The sequence below is a fragment of the Sinohyriopsis cumingii genome, chromosome 3, assembly GCF_028554795.1.
Source record: "Sinohyriopsis cumingii isolate HCF-2022 chromosome 3, ASM2855479v2, whole genome shotgun sequence".
NCBI classification, from domain to species: Eukaryota; Metazoa; Mollusca; class Bivalvia; order Unionida; family Unionidae; genus Sinohyriopsis; species Sinohyriopsis cumingii.
Window position 1 is genome coordinate 68,581,822 of NC_142963.1, and position 17,214 is coordinate 68,599,035.

Below are 17,214 nucleotides of genomic sequence, written 5' to 3' on the forward strand. Positions count from 1 at the left end.
TTACTCACACTTTATGAAATTGTGCTCTTTCGCCTCTCTCTATCCCTCTGGATCACGTTTTAGTTAGAATTGAAATGGAATGATGTTTTCCTTCACGCACGCTCTTTAGGCATGCAAGTCCGTAAACAATAGTCAGTCTATTCATCCATCATTTTGTGTCTTGATGTTTCCTAAATCACACACTGATGCCATAAAATAACGGGTTAAATGGGTTTTGTAGTGTTGGGAGTGGGGGGTGTAGGTGTTTGGCAGAGTTGGTCATTGCAGGTGAGGGCTTAGGTGCTTTCAAAAAACTTTTTCTTCTTCACTCTGTGTTGATAGTATATTTGGGGTTTGTATGAGTTCGCGTACGTTTGTGTGGATAGTTTATTTGGGGTTTGTATCATCTCCCTTCTGTGTTGATAGTATATTTGGGGTTTGTATTATCTCCCTTCTGTGTTGATAGTATATTTGGGGTTTGTTTTTTCCTCTTCCCTCTGTGTGTGTGTATGTGTGTATGTGTGTGTGTGCGTATGTCTGCGCGCGTATGTTGTGTGTGTGTGTGTGTGTGTGTGTGTGTGTGTGTGTGTGTATTGGTCTCTGTTTGTCCCTATAAAACTCACTTTATGCCTATCAGATACACTCTACCTACCTACCTACAGTAGCGCGTATTCAGGTCAGCCACTTGCAACACTGTTGCCGTTTATCCCTAGTGTTCAGTACAGTGACGTCACTGACGCTGGAAATTTTGAGACTATAAATATCGACTTGGGGATTTCCACATTTTGTAGCTATACATATATACTAGAATTCATAAACAGGAACGTCACTCAAGCTGAGGCTATAAAAAGATAGTGGGATTTTCCAAAGGAAAAACCCACAAGTTGGAGCTATAAATAGATAGTGGGATTTCATAGGAATTTCAGCTGATTATAGATACATAGGTATTTATCCACGATCGTCACAGAAGTTGATATTGTAAGTAGTTACTAATTTTATCCATTTTAGTCTAAACCATTGTAACTTAATTTTCGGGGATATGTTTATTTTCCTTTAAATTCTGGGACAATTTCGTCATTTTAACGTTACTTTTAGTCACATCCATTTTGTCGTTGAGCATTTCCTTGATTATCGCTATTTATAGCATCATTACAATTATGCAAATTTTTGAACACCCCATCAAGATTTCAGGTCTTGGTAATGCTTTATATATAAATCTCACGCTTGTACTACTGTATGTATGTCTCTGTCTCTGTTGTGTTTGACCCTCTATCATCATTGTCCCTAGACAGTCCCACCATGTTCAATTCCCCTTGACGCTATACAGATCCACCATGTTCAATTTCCATATGTTCAATTCCCCTTGTCCCTAGATAGACCCACACTTTCTTCCCCCATGTTCAATTCCCCTTGAGGCTAGAGTGGCCCAGGGTTTTTTCTCCATGTTCAATTCCCCTTGAGGCTAGAGTAGCCCAAGACTATTTCCCATGTTAAATTCCCCTTGAGGCTAGAGTGGCCCACGATTTTTCTCCATGTTAATTTTCCATTGAGGCTAGAGTGGCCCAGGGGTCTCTGTAATGATAATTCCCATTGAGGCTAGGGTGGCCCCATTCACTACTCACAGTGATAAAAATGATTCGAAAATGAACAATCAATAATAAAATAAAACCATCACTTTGTACAACCCATTACCAGACATGCTTTCTGTCTCTTCTCCGCGTTGATACATTTTACGGGTAATAAAATAACACCACGTCGAGCAAACTTAAAACAACCTGAACACAATTCACCACGCGACACATTAATCTGTTCTCAAAGTTGTACACAGCATAATATTAAAGAATATGTTGAAGGTTACAACTAGTCCACCATCAACGATGGACACTTACAGAATTGCAAGGCAAAGTAGTTCATTTTCACTAAACAAGTTGTCCTTTTTTAATATAGCAGGTGGACTTTTACATCACAAGCATATTAATAATATGCATTTGATTACTAAATCAAGCTTTCATAGATTTAAGTATATATTGCAGCTGACTAGCTATTGCCAAATTAACATGTCCAACGAAACAAAAACATCAATACGATTTAACACGCGATATTAAGTTATGTGCGCAATGGTCTGAATAATAACATCAGAGGTAATACAAATACGTAGTCAGAATTGCAGAAGAAGAAGAATGTTTAAACGGAGATGTGATCTAAAATACAAAAAAAAAAAAAAAATAAATAACTGTGAACGAAAGCACGATCGCTTTAGTGACAGCAACATACGTAGTAGCGGGCTAACGGGGGGTGGATGCGTTAGCTGGCCCGGGCGACAGATGTGTTGGGGCGCCAAAACCATGAGCGCCAGAGGTCTTGGGGCGCAGAAACTCCTTTGAACCTTCATCGTCGTCCGGGGAGTCATTTACTCTTAGTACACGACTGCACATACGATCTATCGGTTACGAGTTTGACTAAAAACGTTAATTTCAGTTACAAAACAATGTAAAATTCATTGAGGTTTGCAAAGATTACACACAGAGGTTGAATAATGGAACACGGATAAGGGGTATGTTTAGCACGTAGTGATCGGTATTAAAGATGTGCGGGAAAGCTATGATGAAATGGACAAAAGGATTAAGAGGCTGAGAAAAGAGCCAAATAGTTTAATGCAGGAGTTTACATTAGCTATAAACGCATTCAACCATGACATTGTTAAAAAGACAACTACGCTAAGTGCTAGCATTGATAGAGTCAATGCTAACAAAGAGGATATGAAAACTTAAATAAACAAAAATGACACTTGCGTTAAGTGGTACGGCTATCCGATCTATCAGCGAGGAGGCAAATGATATACTGCCCCAGGTGGAAATCAACGTAACGCTTGCTGATCCTCCAATGCTAACTCTTAACTGTGAAAGGAATCTACCTCCGATCAAAGTGCAAAGCATTTGGAGCTGATGCTATGCTAGCTCGCACATGGTACCGAAACTTAATGCATTCCTCCAATGAACGTCGACTCGGGGAACTATACCCCAGGGGAACAAGTATGCATCCATCGTCCACTTGTGGAACAGACAATACTACAACAACTGTCGGGACATTTGTTGTCAATAGTTGGTAAAATACTTGTCATAATATATGCAAACATACTTACATCACAACTGATTCTTTTTCTCATCCTGTCCACCAGTCGTTGTATTGATCGTTAAAACACGATACAACATTAAATCTAAAGTCTCACTTACCATTTTCTCTAATAAATTTATTTTATTTAGGTATATATAAGTACGTAGAAATTCAGAAATCATATGCATGTCTGCTATTTTGTTTACATTAGATACTAAAGGTGCGCACAAAACAGTTTTAAATATTAAAAAAATAGAATGATATTTATGTTTTTTAATCACCTGTTTGACACGTGTCACGTATGCCAACGTGGTGGCCAAATGAGATGTTGTGAAAGATTTTCGTTTCAAATCCAAAATCTTGTAAAACTTTCAGATTGAAAATAAAAATCGATGTCATTTGGTTTTTTTTTCTAGAGTATCATAATTTGTTAATTACATGTATTCCTTTGTAAGAGTGCAAGTAATCCTACGATTTTCAGCAGAGCATATCAAGACCATTAATTACACTGGTCAACAGTGAAATCATTACTGACTTGAAAAGGCCCTAATCTGTAGTATTTTGGTGTGCCGAACACGAATATAACCGTGAAAAATTTGTATTGGCTCTCGTTTTGAAGATATTCATATACCTCATTTTCTATGTTTCACTGTGTAAATTTCTCCAGTAGGACTGCAGCAACATCCGGAATAATGATGTAACATTGCATAATACCATCATGCTCACATCATCCACAGTTGATTGCATCATTTTCTGATGCAATGCAATACTAATGCCATGCGGCTGCTGAAGTAAGTTGACGTCAGCAGTGTACTATACATGTGTAGGCCTATTATACTAATGCCAGGTGGCTGCTGAAGCTGACGTAAGCAGTGTACTATATAAAGCCCAATCAGATAGGTTCAGCATTTAAAATATTTTAGACGTTGTGCGAGACAGTTCAAGCTACTGTTACATAAAACTTATTATTTTATCCATTTACGTACAATAAAGAACAGTAATGCCTCGAAAGTGTGTTAATACCGCGGACAATTTTTGCTATATTTGTGGGGAAGTGACATTTGCCAACCAGAAGAATAGTATCAATTCTCAAGTGAAGAAGGCATATCATCTTTACTTCGGATGCAAGGTTGGTGACCAAGACAAGCCTTGGGCTCCGCATATATGCTGTGCTACATGTACAACACAGCTTTCACAGTGGTTGAATTGCAAAAGGTCATCAATGCCGTTTGCAGTCCCAATGGTGTGGAGAGAGCCAAGCAACCACCTAAATGACTGTTACTTCTGCTTGGTTCCTCCTCTTTCCGGCGGAATAACGAAGCGAAAGAAGTCGAGAATAGTCTACCCAAACATTCCGTCTGCATTGAGACCAGTTCCACATGGTGAGGGACTTCCTATTCCAGAACCTCCAGCAGAATATTCTCTTGATTCATCTGACGAAGACAAAGGTGAGTCGACCTGTTCTTCTCCTGGTCCATCAGCATGCAGTGATCCAGATTTTCACTGTGGTGCATCATCAACCCCACACAGAATAACACAGGAAGAACTAAATGACCTGATTCGTGATTTGGACTTATCAAAGAACAAGGCAGAATTGCTAGGATCAAGACTCCAACAATTCTGTTCCGATATTGAGGGCCTCATGAATGCTTTAAAAATCACTCATGACCCACAATAATGGAGACTATTTGTGGACTCTTCGAAACTGAGTCTCAAGGCTGTGCTTTTGCACAATGGAAACATTCTTCCATCTATTCCAGTAGCGTATGCTGTCCACATGAAAGAGACATACGATAACTTAAGGCAGCTACTGAATTCCATTGAGTATAACAAGTACAGCTGGCACCTCTGTGGTGATTTGAAGGTAGTTGCCCTTTTAATGGGACTGCAGCAAGGATATACAAAATACATGTGTTTCTTATGCGAGTGGGATAGCCGAGCAAGGGAAATGCACTACATGAGGAAGGAATGGACTCACAGGCAGAATGTAGCCATTGGAGAGAAGAATATCCAACACCCAGCTCTGGTTGAGGCTCAGAAAATCTTGCTACCACTCCTTCACATCAAACTAGGTTTGATGAAGAACTTCGTGAAAGCCATTGACCGGACTTTGCCAGCATTCCGATACCTGCATGAAAAATTCCCTCGACTCAGCGAAGCAAAGATTAAAGAGGGAGTTTTTGTGGGTCCTCAGATTCGAGAGCTTTTCAAAGATGACCGGTTCAACAACTTGCTGGAAGGTGACGCGAAACAAGCATGGAATGCTTTTCGCCTAGTTTCTACAAACTTCCTCGGAAATGTTAGGGCAGAAAACTATAAGGAACTAGTAGAAGACATGTTGATGAAGTATAAGAAACTTGGCTGCAATATGTCTCTAAAGATTCACTTCCTTCATTCCCATTTGGATTTCTTTCCTAGCAACTGTGGTATTGTTAGTGATGAACACGGCGAACGTTTTCATCAAGATATCGCAACAATGGAACAAAGATACCAGGGAAAATGGTCCACTACAATGCTGGCTGACTACTGCTGGACACTCCTCAGAGATGCTCCCGAACAGCTGTACAAGAGACAGGCGAAGAAATCTAAGATGTAGTCAATGACTTGATTTTTTATAGGTAGGCTATTACAGTTGACCTTTTACTATTGGAATGCATTTCGTTATGTAAACATTAATTTCTTGCAGATTACAAAAAAACTAGAGCCAATTTTGCAATTTGACTGTCATATTCGTGTTCAGCACATAAAAATTGATAAGAATTGACTAATTTTATTTCAGTAACATGACTTTTGTAAAAATTTGTTGTCCAGTGTTATTTTCTCATTTATTATGTCTGTGTGTTTTATGTTTACTATCCCACTCTGATAAATATCTTGCCCGCCTTGGTATCGACACCCCACTCAAAGTTTCCCTTCCTTATATAACAATAGTGTTCCTATTAAACTGTATGATTCAGTGTCAGTAATTCCTATTTTGTGTCATCGCGATGTCTTTTATATGAGGTCAGCTATAGTTCAAGGTTAATCAACTCACTTTAGTTGTTTTTTAGATGACACCTTAAACAACATTGAACTTACACATAGCAAATTCGACTGCTGTTACGTACTGGCCATTTAATGGGGGCTGGGGCTGCGATTTTGTTTGAGCTATGCTATATTATTTTCTTTATCTCAAGATGTTTTGTATTAAATCAGAGCAAGTTATTTTTTCTGCTACTGACATGTAGAACTTTTCTTTCAAATAGTGTCAGGTTCCTGTGCCAGAACATTAAATTGTTGTTGTTCCCAATTACAACTGGTAATTTAGAAATGACGTCATCACTGGCGTTCAACCAATCAAACACCGCCATTTGACTCATTTAAGTAGGCGATTGTCTCGGTTTTTATCCTTTTAGACCTTTGTGTTTGACAGAGAAGAAAATCCGTCTATCCTGCTATTTTTGTTTTAAAACTAATATTTATAACCAATATCATGTTGAAATGTATTCTCGGAATTTTCCTAGATTTAGTTTGAGTAATTATATGACGACGAAATTAGACTCTTGTAAGGCAAGACGACACCTGGGTAATGTTTTCACCTACCAGATTTTGTAATATACCGTGGTATATATCGCGCTTCTTTAATAAATACCGCAGTATACCACGACCAGGTCAAGTGGGTGTGGGAGTTGATCCAAAATTTCAAAAGGACCCCGACTTTCCTCGAAACGGTACCAACGCAAAAGTATCTATCTAATTACTCAAAGTGTGTATAATGCCCAATAAACGAACGCAAGAATAAAACAATGGTAATTTGACATGTGACTGTACGTTTGCTTGTGTGTGTGTGTGTGTGTGTACCTTTACATTTTATTTTAGCCCTAACGGTACAAAATTATCTTTTGTACCCAACTCCAGTACAGTCTCTGTGCTTTTTCTTTTAGGTTGACAAGCTCTCGTACCTGTCGTAGTCGTACGTATAAGTAAGAAGGGGACCAGTCTAAGCCATTTCGGTCTGGAAAACGAATAGGTCAAAGATATTCCGGTTTATCTCAAAACGGTGTATAAGTAAAAATTTATCCTATGTGCATCGTATTAACAACGTTTGCTCCACAGAGAGTAACAGTCGGTCTTTTCAACCACGAAAATTCTGCCTGATTTATTTACTTGTATGTCAACATAGCAAAAGTCAGAGTATTTTGACATATAGGGCTAGTAAGTATGATTCAAACGTTAATTTTAAACTGACACGAATATTAATTCCTAAAGACGGGCATTCAAATCCAATCCAAAGTGCCTCGCAACAGGTTACTGTGTATTACTGGCGTACCATATTCTCGGCGTACTAAACAAGGAACGAATCACAATTAAACTACAGTAAATTCACCTGCTGATGAAAGTTGACATACTTGTTTATTTATCACTGATCTAAGTTACTGTATTCAGGGACAAATACTCCACCTTAGAATATAGCCAAAATGGGGCAAATCACAGGAAGAAGTTCATAGTGAAGTCAACGTCAATAACAGCTTCTTTCTACGTACTTTTATCCACACCCCTGTTCTTGTATCTTTCTTCACGAGAAATTATAGCAATTTATAATTCTGCTGTGATAATTTCTACTGATGTTCATTAACAGCTGGACTGTGACCTTTACAGCACATTGTCCTTAAAGAATAAATAGCCCACAACGCTGTATTATCGCGGTACTTGATGTTCTTATCGGTACATATTCAAACTGTTTTGCTATTACTTATAATATGTAAAGCTTCAATGAAGTTCTCTGTTTCTATTCCTGTACGAAATCTTTGTCAACCGAAGCACGTAAATGTAAATAAAACAGTATATGGTGGCTGATACAGATTAACGTACCATGGTGGGGGGGGACTATATTACATATGGTAGCTTGCAGGTATTGTAATAAACATAAACTTAGCAATGAGAAGGAATGACAATGCTTGTACTGGCAGAATATTTGCACAATAAAGGAAAGGATCCAATGATCCAGTCGAACACACAAATGTAATTAAAGTGGAAATCCATGAATAACAAAATTACAAATGAAAAACATTTATTACTTAATATTATATGATTTTAATTGTAATGTTTGCAAAGAAATATAAATATATACAAACTATTATTATTATAGTTGAAATATTACTAATTTCAAGTAAGTTACGATAAGTATGATCATAAGCAACATTTTGTCAATTTTTGTCCATTTTGGCTACCATGGAATGAAATTGCATGCCTAAGTTTGTAAGGACATGTCTGTCACCATCAGTATATGACCTATAATCATCAAACATCAGTTGATACAATGAATATATTTTGTAATCAAAGCCAATGCAGGTATAGCAAGTTTGACTGGAATTTAATATATGATGATCAATGTAATTGCATGCAATTTACAAAAAGACATCTTTGTTCTTTTCCATTGTAAAATTATAAAAGATGTTGACATTTTAGAGGATATATATATATATGCTTGTGTGTTGCTTTCATTTTCATATTTGAACTATGCCCTCTATTTCCCAGTATGCGTATTTGCATTTAACATTGTTTTTGAAGCAGTACTTTATTTTGAAGAAAATTTTCTGAGTTCTGTCTATATTATAAACATATTTGGTGCATGTATAAAAATTAACATATTCATATGCAGTGTATTTTGTCAGTATGACTTAAAAAGTGAACAACAGAAGCTATAGATTGTAATGACTTTTAACTGAGTAAAATACCTTACAGTATTGTAATTGCAAGCTAGTATAAACACTTAATCAACTCCCCTTAATCAAGAATTTGTCTTTTTTGTTTCTGTAAGTTTACTATAAAATGGCAGTTGAAAAGATTTCTAAACTTGTTCAAAACAACTCCTGTACCATGTACATGGGAGCAAATATACATGTCTTTCAGATCATACTGTTTGACCTGATTTCTTTGTTGCCAATAAAACTTTACTATAACTGTTCATAGACAACACACTGAAGAATTAAAGTCAGGATATGAATGAATTAAACCCTTTTTTTAATCCATATAAAAATAGCCAACATACAGGTGCATCTGTTTAGAAAGGGGTTTTCTTAATGTAACCACTCATTTTATAGCTTTGCTACAAGAGTCCATTGATAGGATTGCAAATATAAGGTTTAATTATTTGTCTACATACTTGGTGTAATGTTAGGCATTGGTTAAATAGTATTTGCTTTGCTTTTTTCTTTCTTTGTATTTTCACAAAAATGAGTGAACTTAGAATACATCCTTGACCTTACAGCCTCTTTCAAATTCCACAGTATAACATTGTTCAGTATGTTTCTGACCTACACAATTGCATTTTAAAGCTAAATCTTCAATAAAGTAATATTTGGACTTCGTTTTCTATTAATTTTATATTGACAATCTAATAGAGTGGTACTTCCTAGACACAGCAATGTCCCACATTACTTCCTTATGACAGGTTCACTTACAATTCCAAACTGATTTTTACGAAGCAAATAATGTACACGCAGCAGTTAAAATATTCATAGTACTGATTTTATTCTTAAAACACAAATTGCTATTTACATAAGTTTAAGTATCAAAACATAAGTTTATGTTTTATCATCAAAGGATAATTTGTGGAAATCAGACATTAATTGTTGCTAACTTACTCAGGAAAGGATTAATGGTCAATCAGTTATCAAAATTCATGCCTGTGAATGTACTAGAGTTTGTCGATGCATTTGATATAAACACCAGCTATTTGATGGCTTAATGCCTACATTTCAGCGTGAGCTATAACATAACACTGGCACTAACCCAGCTAAGACAAAGGAGCATCTCAAAAGGATGGTAATTCAATGAACTTCAAAAAAAAAATCACAGGGTGAAGTTGTTTTCACTTTCCTAACAGAAGAGGTCGAAGTTTACATTTTTTAGGTGACTTGGTTACTCACTTCACCTGGCAGCGTGACCCCGGAGTATTCAAGAATTTGGCTCCATTATATATTTAGGGCATTAATTGTTGCATTTGGAGTTTTATTGCTGAGATGGCTTCAGACATTTTGAAAATCTTGATTATCTTTTAAGATTTAAATAGGTAAGATAATTTGAATGGCAAAGATAATATTTACATTATGAAACTATATCAATGTTAGAACTGGGTCGTGTTTGCAGAGAAAGTTTCAACCTAGACTTGACACCACTGGAAGTACATGTATACAATGAATTGACTAGTTTTACAAACAATAAGAAAAATGCCAGCAGTCTTTTTGGGCTGGCAAGGATGTAATGGATATAATGCAACCTGGTTCACCTTCTTAGACATTGTACATGCGAGGCTTATGAATACACAGAATCATGACAGTCAAGATATTTTTTTTCTCAGGACATTATAAAGGAAAATTGATAGTTTTCATTAGTACACAAATTATCCAGACAGAGAAGTGATTATGTTTTAATGTCCAGATATTTGGGTCAATGACAGTAGGCTTATGTGCATTTCATAACCTAGTGTTTCTTTCTTTTTCTAGACTAGAAATGGTCCAGCATTGTTGCAGGCCCTAAATCGTTTTTACTGTTGTTTCAGATGTTACAAAGTTATATTTGCTTTTTTAAGACACCATGAGAAGTCCAATATTTTTGAAGAAAAAAAAACGTATATCCAAACAAAAATCTGAATTCAGCTTCATACATGAACGTCAATTTGTCGATTTTTTTGTCCAGATAGTGCTGACCTAAAGGAGGCAGAAGTATGTCGTTAGCAGATGAGCTTATTGCTGACTATGAGGAGGCAGGAGGAGATGACTTGGGTCATGCTGAAACTGAGGCCCAGTTGGAAGAGGTACCTGAGGTAGACGATGTCATTGCTGAAGTATACGAACAGCAAGATTCTGTTCGAAACATCGCTAAATTAAGAGATAGTCAGGAGGTATGTGTATGTCAACAGTAGAGATTGTACCTTGTTGAAGAATTTGATTGTTGTCAGAATCCACTTTAAACCTGCTCCTTCTTAAACAGCTTGTTGTTTTTCTTTTTCATTTAGTCATTGGTAGTAATTACATTTTATAAATTACGTTGGTATTTATTTGAACATTCTGTGACAAGATGTTTTTTCAGATGCCTTATTATGTATTATAATCTAAGAGATTTTATTACTGGTCCGTAGGAGGCTAGAATTAGATGCTAATCCATTTGTAAAATATTTCTAAATCATGGAGAATTCCCAGTTTTGGGAATGTAGATTGATCAAATATGTAATCAAAATTGATGGTCCCAAGCCCAGTTTCCAATCACCCTAATGAAAATCTTTGAATCAACTGTATTGACTAACAGAACAGTCTTATAAAGTTTCATGTTTACCTTGCGTAGTCCATTAGACCTTCTCTACTATTGTTGAGTTACAGAACAGTCTTATAAAGTCTCATGTTCACTATACACCACTCCCTCGATAACTCGCGCACATCGGGGTCCAGAAACATCGACCGCACTATAAGTGAGGCGCGAGTTATCGAGGGTCCTATAAAATAAGCCCAAAACCAATAAAGTGATTGACGACATAACGGAGAAATAAGGGGGGGGTGTGGCAGATTATACTGTTGAATACTCGCCTTATAATCGTTCTGAGATTAAATGTTAATAAATATCTCTTTATAACGGTGTACTTTATTATTTCCTCATAGGACAACATTAATTTCAGGATAAATTACAGTATATTGAGGCGATCATCGAAAACATTATTCCACGTGGTTTCCGTTCGCTTAACATGTGTACCACTTCACACATTGTGTACTACGTCACTAACTTTTATGTTGAATTGGATACATTCTAGTTTTATTGTTTGATCCAAATTAGACGTTTTTTTATATACAAAAGATCGACTCTTTCCGAGAAACGGTATCGATCGAACGATAGATAGATAAATATTTTTAAATGTGATAGAAGTAAAATGGAAAAAAAAAACAAGGGTTAATCAGTACAGACGTATTTAATTGGTCTACAAATTTAAAACAACGTAAATTAGAACAAGTTAATACTTGCCGTTTGTGCCACGCTTGACAAATATCAATTCACTTTTTGAAAAAATCAGTTATTTTTTTTATGTGTGTTACTCCTTGGTTTCTCTGCCACCGAGCAAAATCCCTCAGATTTCTCAACTGCATGAGCTTTACGTAGTCAACATTTTGGCTCTCCAGCCACCTTATGGCAATATCAAAATATTTGATTGCTTCCTGTGCAGAGGGCCCACCCCCACGGGTACAACATCTGCGTCTGCATCACTTTCAACACTTGTGTTACTCCAGTTAGAATCGTCTTCTGCTGCAAATTTGTTCACTATAGAAATAATTATAGTTTCATCTGACATGTATTCGGCTGTGGGGCAATCATTGTCAGCACAAATCCACTCCTCCATATCAAGAGAAACGCCCGTCTCAGGACCATGAGTCTGTACGAATTTCTCCCAAACAGCCTCGGCATTAATGACATCAGTTTCACTGAAACATTCGAAGTCACTGTCATCGTCGTTGTCTGTTACTGTTTTGCTTTACGTCAAAGGCAGCTCCAAGACCCTTAATCCAGCACCCGAGGTCTCTTGTAATCGATTTTTTTTTTAATGCAACAAACACTTCCCCAAGTTGTTGATCAAAACAAAGCCGGCATGTACATGTAATTAGGTTCTCACAGAAGTACTCACGGGTTTCGATGTGACGGTCGATTGACTCTTTTCATGTTTTCAATGAACATAATATGTTGTGATTATAATGTTTACACTGAAACGGAATTAAATGATTAGAACGTGACTTTCACACAGGAAGACGTTTAACTGGTGTTTATTTCATTCTCTGTTGCCACCTGTTAGCATTTACCAGAAGTTTTCATTGATAGCTATTTCACCAGACTGTTTATTTACAGTATACTGACAACTATTTATCATAAAAACTTCCATAATATATGATATCTTTAAACAGAGGTCTCGCTAGGATTTTAAAACTGGGTCTTTCTGCCTCTGAAGTCAATCACTAAATAACAGTACATTTTCTCACTCGGCCGCTAGTCAAAGCCTTTGAACTAGCCGCCTAGCTCTTGCATCATGTTCTTTTTTTTTTTTTTTAATGTACTCTTATGGCAACAGTACATCAAAGAGTCTTTCAGTCGCTGAATTCTGTCATTGTAAATATCAGCACAGTTAACTGATCAACACATTTTCCCACAAAGCAGGTGGCTGAAACAGGACCGGCAAATCTTTGAATTTTCTCGCGCACCTATTACATGCGTATGGAGGACTCACGCCTCAGTGATTTTCTGTGTCCCAGATCAAAAATTGGCGTCCAAACACGCGCAATTAAGCGTTTTCGAGATCTCTGAAATTAATTCTTCTTTAGAACTTGCCCATATCAAGATATGGATTATATTTTTACGGGCATTAATCACCATTTTCGATGATAAAACGAGCAATGTATCAAGGTTTAATTTATCAATTCTTATCGTAATTTTTTCATGTTCAGCATATTTTAAAGACATTTTAAATACATTTTATCTGGAAAAAATCGGGAGCCAAGACGGCCACCGCGTTATAAGCGGGATCGCGAGTTATCCGGGCGCGAGTTATCGAGGGAGCGGTGTATGTAGTCCATTAGACCTTATCTGCTGTTATTTAGTTACCGAACAGTCTTATAAAGTTTCATATTCACCTTGTGTAGTCTATTAAATATATCTCAGATCTGTGATACCCAGGATAATAATTGAATAACATTTGCTTGTTCTTAGAAGATGAATAAAAAGGACGATTTATTTGCAAGTTCTGATAAACATTGGGTCAAAATTATCAGTAAAAAATGCCACACAATTTGGATAACTACAGTAAGCTCTGGACTCAGTAATAACCATAGATTTTTTTTATATATTAAATACTTTTTATTAGCTATTGACTTTGACAATAGAAGAAAATGACTTTTGTAATGAATTTCCTAAATCTTTTTTATAGCTTACTGATGTCTTGAAGGAGATAGAAAAGTATGCACATAAACCTCGAAAAGAAGGAGGTAAGTTAAGCAGAGGAATAGAGAGTATGAGGGAATGAACTGCCAGTTTATCTGGACACTTTAAAAAAAATAATTTCAGATACAGATCTGGATAATGCGATGATAGCACATTGGCTTTGTACTTTTTCAGTCCCAGATTTGATCTCAGGTTCAGGCACTTGCAAGGATATGTGGTGGGCTCTACAAGGTTGGTGTTTTTTGCCTCCATTGTGAAGACTGGCTTGTATCAACACCAGATGCTCCAAGAGTACCTGTTAGTTCTTGATGTCAGTCAACATAAAGTAATTAAAGCAGGTTTATAACAACAGGCTGCCTTGTGTTTTATATACCTGACTTATCCAGGATGTCAAGAATTCTATCACTGGATGACCTGGGTATTCCTTTTCTTCTATCCATATGCCCAAATAATATACCCTGTCAGAGTTGTTATCTTATCTCAGCAGTCAGACTAAATTAATTGTGCCTATCAGTTGATTTACAGTTCCAGCACACACAAAAAACCTATGCCAACATTAGCTACCACATTACTATTATCATGTCAACCAAGTACTGACACTGATCAGGGTTTCTCTGTGTTAGTGATAAGTAAATCTTTAGCAGATTGTCCATAAAAGTTACATTCATTTCCAGACATCCTGTTTACTGCCACTAGCACCCAAAAGGAATTACTTTCAGTTTCTTGCTAAAAGAATGTTGACTAGACTATCAAGTTCAAAGTGGTAGTGTTATTGGTACTAAGTGTTGAAATCTAAAGAAATATATATTTCACAACCTTACTGTGTAGCAGCTCTGGACTGGCACTGCTTAGACTACCACTCATACCAATATAAGACAACCTCACAAATTTAACAGGAATTACATCTCATTATAGGGCCTGAAAATTTCACTTGTGACTCACTATTTCTTTTACTAACCATAACATTTTAAATTTTCAGATCATGTGATAATGTCTTTTGTTGGTGGATCCTCTTTGAATCTTAGTGTTGTAGTTAGATAAAACTTCAACAGTGTTTCCCCATTACCTTCATTTGTGCTTTAGATACCCCCAAATTTTTTATTTGACCCCCAGTTTTGATACCAAAGTTTGTTTTTTACTCAGCCTGACCCCCAGTTTTGACACCAAGGAGATTATTGACTCTCAGTCTTGCACCCCTAGTTGATACACTGCTTCAAGTCTAAAGGTTCTCAAAATAAAGACATCAGACACCCAAATAGAATAAAAGATATTGCCATTCAAAGTTTATTCAGTAAAACAGATTGGAAAACACACAAAGTCAATTTATATGGTCAGTAGCCCAAAAGTAACAATTCACTTTGCAGATGATCTGAGCTTCATCTGCCCTTTCCCACATCATTAGACATTTTTGTTGTCAAAATATCAAAAATGGGATGGGAAAGGTCAGTGAAAACTCTGACTACTTGGCAGATTGCTCATCCTCACATGATCTTTGCCTTGGTCCTCAGTGTCTGTGTCAAATGCCATACTTTAAAAAAAAAATCTGTCAGTTGGCATTGGCTTTATCAGGACAGAAATCATCAAATTCTGGTCCCTGTGCCATGGTGAATAACTCATTGTTCAGGCTGCTCTGGTGGCCTAGTGGTTCGAGCATCCGCCACAGATTCAAGAAGTCACAGTTTTGAACCCTGGCTGAGTCATCCCAAAGACTTATAAAAATGGTGCTTGCAGCTGCCTTGCTAGGTGCTCAGCATTAAGAGGTTAGTGTCAGGATTGGTCAGCCTGGTGTCAGGATAATGTGACTGGATGGGACATGATTCTACATGTCTGCGGCATGATGACCCAGTGCTAGACATCACTATAAGCTACCACACTTCAGACATCGTAGCAGTATGACTGAAACATTGTTAAAGCTACATTAAAAAGCCAAATCACACACACACACACACTCATTGTGCACTCATCTTTGTAAAGGCTTAATGAGTCATTGACTTGATGATTGAGAGGGGCATGTTTATTTACTATCAATAATCTGTCTTGTGCAAATAATATGCACTTTCTTGTTTCAAGAGATATCAATGGGTCAGTTATAAAATTGGATGTGTCTTTAAATAAGACACCTGAATAGTTGACTGACCCTGGTATGCCATACATGCTGATCAGTACATACATGACTTCTTGTCATTATACTCAGCCCATGGTCAGTGATCCTGGAAAGTCCAAATATGCTTATTTTTTATCATAATTTCAGTCCTTTTTGGACCTGTTGTTTGAAGCCCTGTAGTGCAACACATCTTGCAGCAGATGAATTCCCTGCAGTTGATTCTTACCTTCTGCCATACTTAAATAGTCAGTGCATCAAGAATATTCAGCAATCCAATACTATTTATTGATGCTTAGTATTAGGTATGGTTGAGAATAGACAAACATTTTGTTGACAGAGATCAAGCTTAGACTGGTGATCAGCATATTTCATGCTAAATTTGCAGGTTTCCAGTCAAATTTTAAACCACTAGTCTCACTATCACTAAACTTTTACTTGAATCAGTGCACTTTTATGACTCTTTTCAGATGTTTTAAATATTAAAAGTTCATTATCTTCAATTTATAGGAACAAATAAAAATATTAACAGTCAGACAGGCTAGTACAGCTTATATATGACCTGTACGCAGCTAAGGAACTTTTATTCATTTGCAACTGTGAATCTGTAATCACTGGTGTGAGCCTATGTGTAAATATAAGTGAGGGTCTGTGCATAAGCATGAGTATGAGTCTTTATGTAAGCATGAATATGAGTCTGGATAAGTTTGAGTACAAGTCTGTACATAAGCATGAGTGTGACTATGTAAACATGAGCGAGTCCATATTTAAACATGAGTATGAGTCTGTACATAAGAATGAGTTTGAGTGTATGTAAGCATGAGTATAAGTATATGCATGAGTATGAGTCTGTACACATGCATGAGTATAAATGCATAAGCATGAATCTATACATGAGTATGAATGTAAGCATGAGTACGAGTCTGTACATATGCATGAGTACAAGTCTGTACATATGTATGAGTGTGAGTCTGTACATGAGGATGAGTATGAGTCTATATGTAAGCAGTGGTGTGTTTCTCTACATAAGTATGGGTGTGCATCTGTACATAGGTATGGTTGTGAGT

At 36.7% G+C, this 17,214-nt stretch overlaps 1 protein-coding gene across 1 annotated transcript in view; it reads left to right on the top strand.

The window, feature by feature from the left end:
• The first annotated feature begins 7,131 nt into the window (after positions 1–7,131).
• The window catches only part of LOC149803039 (U4/U6 small nuclear ribonucleoprotein Prp31-like), a 45,883-nt gene continuing 35,800 nt past the window's right edge, over positions 7,132–17,214 (top strand). Inside the window, exons 1-3 of the mRNA XM_089952594.1 lie at positions 7,132–7,287; positions 10,774–10,978; positions 14,033–14,090. Of these exons, the coding sequence (XP_089808720.1) occupies positions 10,802–10,978; positions 14,033–14,090 (235 nt within the window). The 5' untranslated portion in view covers positions 7,132–7,287; positions 10,774–10,801. The remainder of the gene's footprint in view (positions 7,288–10,773; positions 10,979–14,032; positions 14,091–17,214) is intronic.